This window comes from Ailuropoda melanoleuca, chromosome 2 (assembly GCF_002007445.2).
Source record: "Ailuropoda melanoleuca isolate Jingjing chromosome 2, ASM200744v2, whole genome shotgun sequence".
In the NCBI taxonomy this organism is placed as follows: domain Eukaryota; kingdom Metazoa; phylum Chordata; class Mammalia; order Carnivora; family Ursidae; genus Ailuropoda; species Ailuropoda melanoleuca.
The window spans coordinates 5720580-5733452 of record NC_048219.1 but is presented as its reverse complement, the minus strand read 5'-3'; the positions used below and the strand labels follow the sequence as shown (position 1 = coordinate 5733452).

At 48.3% G+C, this 12873-nt stretch overlaps 1 protein-coding gene across 13 annotated transcripts in view; it reads left to right on the top strand.

Annotated features, from left to right (window-relative positions):
- The window catches only part of PAFAH2 (platelet activating factor acetylhydrolase 2), a 53600-nt gene that overhangs the window by 25191 nt on the left and 15536 nt on the right, over positions 1–12873 (top strand). For 4 of the 13 annotated variants that reach the window (XR_004621724.1, XR_004621722.1, XR_002143323.2 and 1 more), the window contains 2 exons: positions 3234–3478; positions 4462–5159. Coding sequence is in view for 1 of the 13 variants with exons in the window: in XM_034647020.1 (XP_034502911.1) it covers positions 3234–3328 (95 nt within the window). In the remaining 12 variants the exon portion in view is untranslated. Of the gene's footprint in view, positions 1–3233; positions 4337–4461; positions 5160–9882; positions 9977–10452; positions 10560–12873 lie in introns of those variants that run through there. The other 9 variants (XR_004621718.1, XR_004621719.1, XR_004621716.1 and 6 more) reach the window with 8 other exon arrangements.

Sequence of the window (12873 nt, the reverse complement as noted above, 5' to 3'; positions counted from 1 at the left end):
CTTCTGTTAGGAAGATTGTGCTTCTTTCCTATGAGCTACAGGCAGCTTCTATCTCCACTCTTCCATTCTCCCTTCTCCTTTTTTTGCAGACGTCTGACACTCTCCCCTCCCCTGTCTCTCCGTTGATTAACTTCACCTCCCACCTCACTGAGAAAATGGAAGTAGTCAGTGCTTCCTCGAAATCCCAGCGCCTCTCTACCCACCTGTGTGCAGACACTCAGCTCCAAGTCTGGTTACTAGCTCCCAGTCAGTTGTCTAAGGCCAACCCCTCCACCCGCACACCAGGTTCCCTCCTCTTCCGTGGGCTCAAGATGATTGTGCCAGCAGGTTTTCCTCTTATCTTTGATCATTAGTTTGCCCCTCTCTACTTGGTTCGTTTTACCCTGAAATTTCTTTTTTATTTTTTTTTAAGATTTCATTTATTTATTTATTTGAGAGAGGGAGTGAGCAAGAGAGAAAGAGAGAGAGAGGCACCACAACCCGGGGGCGAGGCAGAGGAAGAGAGAGAAGCAGGCTCCCTGCCGAGCAGGGAGCGCAATGTGGGACTTAATCCCAGGACCCCAGGATCATGACCTGAGCCGAAGGCAGATGCTTAACCGACTGAGCCACCCAGGCGCCCCCACCCTGAAATTTCTCTTAAAAGATACCCACTTGACCCCACTTTCCCCTCCAGTTACCACCCCATTTCCCTGTTCCTCCCAAGAGCAAAATCAAAAGAATGTCCTTCTTTACTCTCTCTGGTTCTTCTCTTTGCATTCTCTCTTAAACCCACTCCGGTCAGGCGTTTGCATCCCAGTTCCCTGTGAGAACTGCTTTCGTCGGCGTGGCCCGTGAGCCTCACAGCCCTCAGTCCTGTGGGGAGAGTTCTCATTCCTCATCTGCTAGGGCGCTTAGCAGCTTCTGACAGTTGGTGACGCCCTCCTCTGTGAAACCCTGTGTTCACTTCCAGGACACCCCACTGTGGGTTTTCTCCTGTCTGGATGTCTGCTCTTCCTAGGTCTACTTTACTGCTTCCAGGGCTCAGAGCTTGAACTTCACCTCTGTCCATATCCCCTGATGTCATCCATCCACTCTCATGGCTTGAAGTCTCAGGCTGACAATGCCCCACTTTATGTCTCCAGTTCGATCTCTCCCATGAACATCAGATTTATATAACCCACCATGCAACGTTTCTCCGTCCAGTAGACCTCTCCAACAAGACCCGATTTCGAGTTCCTCAAGCTGATGTCTTCATTCTTGTCTCTGCTCCCCTTTCCAGTCCCTCAGAGATCCTGTTGGCTCTACCTTCCGACTACATATGAAATCTCGTCACTTGTCCTTACCCCCATAACTGCCGCCCTGTCCAGGTCGTCTCTCCCTGTCCTTGCGTCCCCACATGGTCTTTTCTTTTCTTTTTTTTTTTTTTAAAGATTTTATTTATTTATTCGACAGAGATAGAGACAGCCAGCGAGAGAGGGAACACAAGCAGGGGGAGTGGGAGAGGAAGAAGCAGGCTCATAGCAGAAGAACCTGATGTGGGGCTCGATCCCGTAATGCCGGGATCACGCCCTGAGCCGAAGGCAGACGCTTAACCGCTGTGCCACCCAGGCGCCCCGCCCACATGGTCTTTTCTTAATCAAGCGGCCAGAGTGATCCTGGTAGAAACTAAGTCTGATCTCTCACGCCCCTCGAATCCTCCAGGGGCTCCCCATTTCTCTATGAGTCAAAGCCAACGTCCAGTGTCCTGCTTGCCCCATACAATGCAGCCCTCGGTCCCTCCTGGTCCCCCCACCCCTTCCCAGGCTGCCTTAAGTGTTGCTGCACGAGCCTCCAGCACTCTAGGCACACACCCACTTCAGGGCCTTTGCACTGCTGTTCCCTCTGCCTGGGACACTCTTGCGTTTAGTCTGTGGCTTCTTCCCATCTCCTTTAAGTCTTTGTGCAGATCTCCCCAGTGAGGCCCACCCTGACCACCCTTTTTATTTTTTATTTTTATTTTTACTTAAGTTCATTTATTTAAGTAATCTCTATACCCAATGTGGTGCTAGAACTCATGACCCTGAGATCAGGAGTCATACACTCTTCTAACCGAGCCACCCAGGTGCCCCCTAACCCCCCTTTTTAAAACCCTGTACCTTTCTTTCCTCCCCTCATCCCCGTCTCCCAGGCACCACCACTACTTCTCTTATCCACAATTTTTTTTCCCATAGTACTTATCCCCTTTTCCCATAGTACTTATCCCCTTTTCCCATCCTATATAATTTATTGTGTATATTGCTATCTCTGCCTATTAGATTTATGAGTTCTATGGGGATAAGGGTTTCTATTGTGTGTGGATGTATTTTTAGCACCAACAACAGATTGGCCCATCATGGGTGTGCTCGATAGTTTTTGAATTAATGAATATGTACCCCTTGCTTGTGGAGGATCTCTTCCATGCCAGCTTCTTGGCAGGGCACTGGGGATCCAAAGATGAAGGAGAGTGGTCCCTGCCTTCTGTCCCAGCTCTTGTTTGTTTTGAACAAAAGCACCATTTGCCTGTTCAGCTGTGCCCTGCTCCCTCAGCCTGAGGCCTTGGACCCTTTTTGACTGTTCTGGCTGTGTATTAGACCCATCGGCCTATGATGCCAGGGCCCTCTCTTGAATCATATCCAGTGTTATGCTGCCCCATGATGCTGCCGTCCTGTTCTCTCCTGCCCGTCACTGAGGTGGCCCTGAATGCGCAGCCGCCAGCTGACGTGCAGAAGATCCCATCTTTCCTGCTCGGCGGCTTCCCCAAGACTGCACATAGGCTTTCCATTTTCTCACCCTTTTTGACCCAGGTTTGAATTCTGTCTCCACTACTTCTCCACTGGAAGGACCTTGGGTGACTCGGGTCGCTTCTCTGAGCCTCAGTTCTCCTCAGCTTACATGTAAAGTAGGGCTAATCCAGGACTTAACGCATAGGGATATTGTGGAAATTAGATGAAACAGTGCATGTTTGGCATAGTCTCTAGGATGAATTACCCTTCAGTAAATGCTACCTTCTGTCACTATTACCCTTATGAGTTGTTATGGGTTAAGCAAGTCATTTTTGAAGCACATTTATAAAAGCACTCAATGAATAGTAGTTACCATACTGCTGTCACCCTCACAACCACCATAATCAGTCCTTTTAGTATCCCTGGTGCTCCTCTCCAGGTTGACCCACGGAATCCATGGTAGCTATTCTTTGATCTAACCTTCCTGTTTTGCTTTTTTTTTTCCCCACTCAGACCTGAAAGAGGATTATGGCCGGTGGAACAACCTCATTGAAGGCATCGGACCATCGCTCATCCCAGGGGCCCCATGCCATCTGTCCAGCCTGTAGGCACAACCAGCCGTTTGTGAAAGGTCACTGAGCTGAGCTCCCATCTGGGGCCTGCCCGGGGACACCCGTAGCCTCCTATCAAGAAGTGGTTGATGTGACCCTTCTTCACAGATTGAGAGGATGTAATCACGCTGCTGATTGGATAACTGGGTACTTTGATCTTGGACTTGTTGATCTTAAACTCATGCTGGGACTTGGGTCACTTACTGATTGGCAAACTGACTTTCTGGGAACTAAACCCTGATGGTGTGGGGTACAAGCAACGAGATAGAGTTGGGGGGCGGGGGGTTGCTTCAAGCTCCAAGCTGAACAGTGTTAACCCAGTGGCCTACTCCCTCCGCTTGCGCCGTTGTGGCTTCTGCCGTGGAAGAAACGAAGCCGAAGGATGGCGTAAAATGCCCACCTTCAGGACCTCTAGCCCAGCTTAGCACTATCTCTTCCTACCTCTCAGCCTTCCCCCTCCCCAGAGCTACTTGATAAGTTCTGAGCACTTATGGTGACTTTCTAGGATATGGACCACCATCAGATTTTCCGTTTATTTTCTTGTTACATGGAACATGGTCAGGACTCAGACTTGTGAGCCCATGGAGGAGGGCAGAAGCATTGTCCTCACAGCATAGGGAGAGAAACTGAGGTCCAGAGTGGTATCACAGGAGCTCTGTGTGTTACGGAGGTTTGCCAAAATGTATCTTGACAAGAATCAACACAAGTTGGTGGAGATGGAGAACCATTAAGTGGCCATTTGAACAGACCCTTGCTCCAGGAGGGAGGCAGTTTGGTTGGTTAGAGTTCAGGAGGCCACCCCTGGAGATGTCTAGGGACACTTTGGTCGTGCCTCTTACCTCAGATACCATGAGCATCCAACTTGCTCAGAATCAGGGTGCTGTAATTGTCTGTTTTCCGGCTCTGAGGCCCTAGCCTCAAATGTATGTCAAGAAAAAGACTGAATTTCCATTCTGTTCCATTTATAATATGGATGATATTAATACTCATGTTTGCCTAATGATATGTTGGAATATTTTCTTTATTTAATCTGCATTAGAGCAAGATGGCGAGCCATCTGGAAGTAACTTTTCCTTCTGTCTTTCTTTGTTCGCTTACTACTTATACCCATGTGGAAAAACCTTTAAAAGGAAAGGAAATCTTCCTGGAGATCTAACTCAAAGCTGCCTGGGAACATCAGCCTGAAACTCTCCTCTCCACTCCTCTAGACTTCATGCCCCAGCCCAGGTAGGGGACCCCAGATGAGGCAGGAGCAAAAGGGAAATGCATCTCTACACAGTAGATCAAAGGTCAGTGCCAGCAAAGCAAGCTGGGACCCATGTCTCCCTTCTCAACAGCTATTCTTTGTAAGACGTGAAACATCAGATCCACTGAGGCTGTGGACCTTGGGAGTATCTGATGAATTCCGGTGAGACGGAGTGTGAGGAGAATATCATTATTGAAGCACCGGGCTCTAGAATTCTGTATCCTGGTTTTGAGTCCTGGCTCTACTACTACTAACTGCATAAATTTGAGCAAATTGTATTCTCTTTCCATTCTCAGTTCCTGAATTTCTAAAACGGGAATCTGCATCATGAATTAAGAGGATTAAGCGTAAGGATGTGTGACCCATGGATTATTTAAAAGTATGTTTCTTAATTTCCAAATACGTGAGATTTTTGTAGTTATCTTATAGCTTTTGTTTTCTGACTTTATTGCTTTGTGGCCAAAGAAAATAACCCATATGGTCTTCATCCTTCCAAGATTTGTTGAAATTTGCTTTTTGGCCCAGTGTAAGGTCAGTTTTAAAAATATTCCGTATATGATTTAAAAGACTGTCCATTTTGAAGTTTGGAGCTTGCCGTTTTACTCAGCAACACATCATGGACTTCCTGCTATGAATGCTTGCATAAGGGTACTTAACAGAGCCTACGAACCCCCGTATGGGGACCAGAGCCTCTCCGCACTCACAGAACCAGTAGATGCCACGTCTTGTGCCTGGGGCTGGCCCTGCAGATGCGGAGGGGCCAGCTCTGGCAGCATTAGCCCACGAGACCCAACAAATATGTCCAATGTCTACGCAGGTATGTTTTGTAAAGAAGATTCTCAGAAACTGGATCTCTCAGTTCATGTTCTGGTAATGACTCATTTATCCAGCAACACTGAAGTTGGTGAATTTTTATGTATTGAAAATTATCCTTTAAGCCACAAAATATTGACTATTTTGAATGGCAATCTACCGAAAAGGTAATGCACACATTTTCTTAATGTGAGCTGACCCCTACCTTTTTAGGATGTTTTTATTAAGATAAACTAGATTGTGTGGTAGTTAAGAAGCAACCCCCAAAAGGAACAAGGGTATGTCTTGCCCATGTCCTTGTTCTCTGTTGGTTGGGGAAGCTCTGTTCGGCGTTGTTTTTATCCTCACGTGGGGACCCAGGCCAGCAGAGCTGCTGCCGTCTGAAAGCGTTTGTAGCCAGTTGCCATGGTTGGAGCACCACTAGCTCTTGAAGCTTCTGCCCAGAAGTCCCACCCCCTCACTGTTTCCATTCACATTTCATTAGCCAGACCAAGTCATCTGGCTCGTTTCTAACATCCCACACCACCCCCAAGAAAGCTGACGTATCTGCGAGCAGGTCTGAGGTCTGAGCGGCGGTGCCCTCTGGTCTGGAAAGATGTGGAGAGCTGTTTGCACTGGCCCTCTGTGGCCCCAGTGACTGTCCTCTGAGCTCTTTTGATTGCTTTTCAGAGCTTGTGTTGTCTTCCTTGTGGTTGGGCTGCCAGCCATCACTCCTCATTGCCTTTAACGTGCCAGCCCCTGGCGGCACTCCCTGTTCATTTCAAGTTTGTGACTTCTGATAAACCACCTTATTTACAACTGTCTAAAATAGAGCTAGGTAGTCGGAGAGGGCTTTAGAGACTCTCCTGCAGTTAAAACGCACTGCCTTTAGCGCTGGACTTTACAATCCTTCCTTTGACTGCTCAGAAGGGGTATCACCAGGCCTTTGGTCCTTTGTCCTGATTTTTTGTTAGCTTCCGGGGATCAAAAGACACCAGCTAAATGGGCCTTTAGATAAATAAGGTAATCATGCATATTATTTGGCATTTGCTGGTAAATTACCTTCTAGTGAATCCTTCCCAAAAGCTAAGGAGATGTTTGGGGTTTTTTTGCATCTTGTTCCCCATCCCATGATCGGACTGTTCCCGTGGAAGCCTCCTAGTGGTACATAGGGAAGCGTCTGTGCGCGGGATGGTGCATGAGGAGGGAAGGTTAGGCCGATTGGGTTCTTGCTGTGCCCCCGACACAGTCCCCAGGTGCCTCTCTTGTATATGTCCTGACATAGCTGCCTTCTTGCCCACCCTCAAGAGGACTATGAGGCTCTCGAAATGTCAGTCGATGGATGCTAACTCCATGTCTGGTCCTTGTGGGGACCTACATCTGCTCCCCTTTTTATCTGGGACACCACTTACCCCTGGGCCTGCCGAGTGACAGAGGGACAGGAGAGGCTGCACTCTGTACTCAGGACCCATCCTCGTTAGGAAGTTTACTTTCTGTCCTGTCACAACCACATGCAGAAGCCAGGCGTCCCCGGCCATTGCTGCATGGCGAAGGAACCGCGATGGTGATCATCATAGCCTGTGTTTCCTCGGCCCTTCCTGGGCGTCAGGGATTATGTGCTCAGGCCTTCACATGCATCATCTTGCTTCTCACAGGAACCCCCTGAGCTCAGGTGCTGTTGGCCTCACTTTACGTATGAGGAAACAGGACGCTAGAGAAGTGACTTGATCAAGCAGTCGCAGCAAGAATTTGGCAAAGCTGGCATTTCAGCATCAGAATCCAAGCTCCTAATCACTGAGCCATATACTGTCAGATACACATACTCTGTTTTGCACCTTCCTCTGTCTCTTTACTGTCAGGGTAAGAGTAATGTAATTTCATGAGAAATTGAATCAAAAATACCAAACTATGGGGCACCTGGCTGGCTCATTCAGTGGAGCATGTGACTCTTGATCTCGGGGTTGTAAGTTCAAGCCCTACAGTGGGCGTAGAGCTCACTTAAGAATAAAATCCTTAAAAAAAAAAAATCACACTCCAAAAAAAAAAAAAATGTCAAACTCCAGCAATTTCTATATGACTTGTATTTAGACTCAGTGATATCCTCAGCATTATTGAGAGATGGGTTGGGGAGGAAAGTGTGCCTCACCAAGGACTGTGGGTCGGGTGCTTGGTTGGTGTGATACATGAGAAAAGCAGCTCAGGGGTTGAGAAGATGGTCTTTGAAATCAGACACCTCCACCATTAGCCCTTTGGCCCATGCTGTTCATTCTCTGAACTTTGGTTTTCTCATCTGCGAGAATTCTAGTAGTATTTACCTCTTCGAATTGTTGTAATAATTAGATGAAGTAATGCGTGTGAAGCGCTTCGCACAGTCTGTACTAAGGGCTTAATCAGTATCAGCTATGACAGCACTGTGTTCTTTGGTCCTCCTTACTCGCCTGGACAGTCGGATATCACTTGCCCTTCCCTGAGTGGACCCCGGTGGTCCTAGTCTAAGTTCTTACTGCAGCTTGTCTGGTTTCCCGGGTATTTCCCTCACACAAAGCCTGCCCCCTGCCACCCAGCTGCTCTCATTGTGCGAGGGTGGAGCTAGATGAAAAGATGGTGTTTCTGTTCTCTTGACTCTGATTTCCTGCTCCTCACATCAAAACTCAAAACCCACCCCGCAGTTCTAGCCTGGCAGGCTCTCTTCCCCACCAGGAAGGGTCTACACTTGTAGGTTCCAGTTTGGGTTTTAGTTTCACTCCTGATCATCCAAACACACATTTCTGCGCACCGGTTGTAGCCTGGAGGTCCTAAAATGTTCAGTGGGAAAATCAGAGCTCTGTGTAGACGTCAGTCACAGGGAGGAGGACCTGGGGGTGGGGAGTGTGTTATAGAGGCTATGTGCAGTAATTGTTGTCTGCGGCGTTGGAGGTGGGCATAAAGGGGTTCCAGGGCCCCGTGACCTCCTCAGGAGACACTCCCCAGGCCCAATGAGGGCCTGTGAATGACCTCAGCTCTCCCCCTCGCCGCTAGCTCTGATTTCCCACCAGCTCCTCTGTCCCCTCCCCACTGCTGGTTTCCAGGTCCTTGGAGGCCAGTCTCCCCAGCAGCTCACCCCTGGACTGATCTCTTTCCCCCTGCATCCTGCTGTCAAAGCTGCCTAAAACACTACTTTTGTATCGAAACACAAGTCTGGCAAGGTGGTCTGATGGGAGAAGGACTGAACTGCTGGTCTGGAGCCCTGGCTTCTTGTCTCGTCTCTTAGTCACAGTCGCTCTTGTCATGGTTTCTCTTGCTCGGTGACCTCGTGTAGGTGCTTGCTTCTCCTCTTGTGACTTCGGTTTCCCTACCTGTAAATTGGGCTATGGGGTGGTGGTTGTTGAATTGGCTGATCCCTGAGGCCCCTTCAGTGCTGCCGTTCCGGGGTGCTGCCCTGAAATTGTCAGGAATCTGCAGGACTCCTTTTTCCTTGTAGGATGGCATCTCATCCCCTCACTCTGTCTGGTCTTGCCCTAACCCTCCTGTCCTCTGCTTCTTACCACACACTCTTTTTTCCCCAGTCCCCCTAATATGCCCACCCATTCCCCAAACCAACACGCATTCCCTTTGGGGGGGCTTCCCAACCTCCTTTCTGAACTTCCAAGTACTACTAATCCTTTAGGCCCCTTTCGAGTTCCTCTCTTCTCTGAAAGCCTTCTTTATTAGACTCAACTAACATTTGATCTCTTGGCCTCCTGCTCCCCAGGAGAAACACATTCGTGCCATATTTAGTACTGGGCTGGATTACATTATTCCAGGAGCAGGACCCATCTGTTGCACGGGAAAAGCATCCTCCTGTTGACTGACACAGGGAGCAGGGATCACTGTCCCCTCCTTGCTTGTCCCCCTCATCAGCAGGCTTCTTGTTCCCCAGCCAGACTTGGGAACAGCTGGTGTTCGCCCAGCCCTCGATGGCTCCAGCTGCCCCTGCTTCCCTTCCTTTTGGTTTTCTCAGACCCCAGCTGTGGGCCCCAGGTCAGAGCCAGTGACGGTGTGGCCCAGGGTAGCTGGAGGGAACCGAGCTACATGGACGTGGAGCGCCTGAGAGTTAGAAGGAAGGCAAAACTGAGCACAATCACACCGATATTGAAAATGAAGGAAAGTTTGCCAGCTTATTTTCCCCATCTTGCTTTCATCTAAAAAAAGAAGCTGCTCAGAAATCCAGTCCTCCTCAGCCTGCGAAGCCAGATGGTCCCTCCATGCTCAGCCTGCCAAGTGCGCGTGTATAATTATTCATTTTCGTGGTATCACACCCAGGTCTGAAGCCAGACACACTTTTTTGCCATTTGATCTGGAGCCAGTGAACCCTTCGGAGCCTTTCTCTTTTTCTGTAAAATGGGGTCGCTAATGTCTGCTGTGCCCACCTCAGGATTGGAGGGTGGGGGGAGAGGGTTTCAGTGTCGATGTAAGAGCGCTTTGTAATTTGCAAGGCACGGGACAAATATATATTGCTATTAATAATCAAAGTGCCATATTTTGTTTTTGCCAGGGTGCTGCTACATAATGAGCTCTCTTTGTGCCAGATTCTGTGCGAAGTGTTCCACATACATTGTAGCATTTAATCCTAACAACATCCCCGCAAGGTAGTGCATGTTATCCCCTTCCCACAGCTCAGGAGAATGGGGTTCAGAGGGTGTGCGAGCTCAGGCACAGTCACCCAGCATGCGGTTCCGTCCTGGAGCCAGGATTTGAACCTCGACCGGGGGTTCCAAAGCCAGTGCTCCTGATTTCTGTTCATTCCTATCTCACAAAAAGAAGGCAGCTCTTTGCCCTACATAGGTGAAAAGGACCCATAATTTGCTCTCCGGTAAATGCCCGTGACAGTTGGGTCATGCAAAGAGTCACTTTTGTTGATGATCCGACTGAGTCCTGAGAGTGCACCTTGAAGGCGTTTCTAGCAGTAGAAATGGGCTGGTTCCGGCAGTCCGTCTGTCGTCTGTCCACCTCACAGAAAGTGAACAGTTCAGAGAACAAGCCCATTGGTATTGTACTCTATAAACCATGGAGCCAACCAAACGGCAGAAAAAAATTTTTTTAATCTCTGACTTATATATTGTAGATTAGTGATTCTCGGCTCTAGAAGCACATCTGAATCACTTAGGAACTATATCCAAATACAGATGCCCTGGCCGTGTCTCCAGAGACCCAGAGAAGCTGATTCAAAAGGTATAGTGTGGGCTCGTGTGTGTGTGTGTGTGTGTGTGTGTGTGTGTGTGTGTGTGTGTGTGTTATAAGCGCCGGGGTATTTCTGATATGCAGCCTAGTTTGAGAACCCCTGTTACGGTTTAACACTATTAGCCTATTTTTCTCTTCTTTATGGAACAAGAGTACTAGCTGAAAATAGAGAATCATTAAATTTTAGAATTGGAAGAGCCCTTTGGTGCATGAGGAAACCAAAGCTCGGAGGAGTTCAGGAAGAATTTGGTAGAGAATTAAAATCCACATATCAGGGCTTCTGGGTGGCTCCGTCAGTTAAGTGTCTGATTCTTGTTCTCAGCTCAGGTCTTGATCACAGGGTCATGAGGTCAAGCCCTGTGTTGGGCTCCACCTTGGGCATGGAGCCTCCTTAAAAAAATCAGATCAAATCCAGATCTGGATTCCAGTCCAGTGCTCTAGATGCATCCATAGATGCTAGAGTTTTGTTGGATTATGAAGAAAATCCTCAGGACCCACTCGCCATCACATCCGTGGTTTCCAGTGGTCATACCCTGGAGGTTTTGTGTAAGGAGGAAGCCTGGGCTAAAAGGTCTGTGAGAATCAACTCAGATGGCCCGCTCTCACATGTGTTCATTTACCCTAATGGTTGGCCCTGTCCTCGTGGAACTGAATCTAAAGGGCAAGAAAGGCCAACGGTTAGGCCCCGTGTCGTGAGCGCTGTAATAGGGGCTGTCTGAGGCTCCGGAGTGGTACGGGGTGATCACCTTCAGCCCAGGAGGAAAGCTCTCAGACAGTAGCGTATACTTGATCTTGGTATTTGTATTAGTTATCACGGCATAATAACCCCAAATTTAGCAGCTTAGAACAACAAACATTATCTCACACTTTATGGCTCAGGCATCCTGGAGTGGCTTAGCTGCGTGGTTCTGGCTTAAGATCTCTCTTGAGGTTGCAGTCAGGATGTCAGCTGGGATTACTGTCATCTGAAGGCTTGACTAAGGCTGGAAGATCCACTTCCAAGCTGGCTCACTCACATGGTTGCTGGCAGGAGGCCTTACCTCGTGGAGCTCTCCGTGGGGCTGCTGCTCAAGGCATGGAGCTGGCTTCTCCCAAAGCAAGTGATCCAAGAGAGAGTAAGATGGAAGCTGCAGGGTCTGTTAGGACCCATCCTTGAAAGTCATATTCCAGCGTACCCACACTTCCATATTATTATTCAGGCCAAGCCTATTCAGTGGGGGAGGGGACCTTACAAGGGGGCGAACGCCAGGTTGTGGAGATTTATTGGGCGTCATCGTGGAGGCCGGCTACCACAGAATTGAAGATGGATGGAGTTTTCCAGATGGCCAAGGGAGAAGGCCTTCCAAGCACAAGAAATAAGATGTAAAGACACAAATACAAATAGCAAGGCATAGCATATTCAGGACATTGTAACTGGTTTGGAGAAAATAGGCAAAAAATGGGGGAAAGGGGAGGTTACTGAAGAAATCAAGGCCTTCTATGTCAAGTGAAGGAGTTAGGTGTTTATCATTTGGCCAGTGGTTTTGAGATGTTTCCACATATTGGAATCATGTGAGGAGATTTTAAAACTTCCAATGCCAAAGCTACACCCGTATCAATTAAATAAGAACCTCTGGGAGTGGACCCAGATATTAGTAGTTTTGAAAGTTTCTCAGGTGGGGGCGCCCGGCTGGCTCAGTTGGTGGAGCGTGCAACTCTTGATCTTGGGGTCATGAGTTCAAGCCCCACATTGGGCATGGAGCCTACTTTAAAAAATAAAGTTTCTTAGGTGATTGTAATATGCAGCCAAGGTTGAAAACCAGTGTTGTAGGCCACACGAAGTAACCAAAAAGTGGGAAGCAGGAGAGTCATATGACCAGGCTTCCAGTCTCTTCTCAGAGATGAAAAAGTGCAGCTGTACTTTCCCTCTCTGCTCACCTCGAAAAACCAGAAAGGCCCCATCCTCTGTACTCACCCCTCACTCAGGTAGTCTATGTTTCATCATCTTTACTACCAAAAAAAAATGGAGCAGAAGTATCTAAACTTCAGCAGCCCCGAGTAACTTCTTATCATCCTAAATTGCCTATTTATAAATTTCCAAACCTAGTGTGGATGCCAACATTCTTACATTACCATAATCACTCTGGAAAGTATTTTTTTTCCCCGCTTCACACTTTCATATATCCATTTGTCTGTTTCTGCATGGTCCTCCCATCCAACAGGAGAGTGTAAATTAGGGCCAGGGCCTTCTGAGTCAGATGGACCTCTGAACTGGAGTCCTGATGTCATCACTTACTAACGTGTTGGGTGACTGAACCTCTCAGGC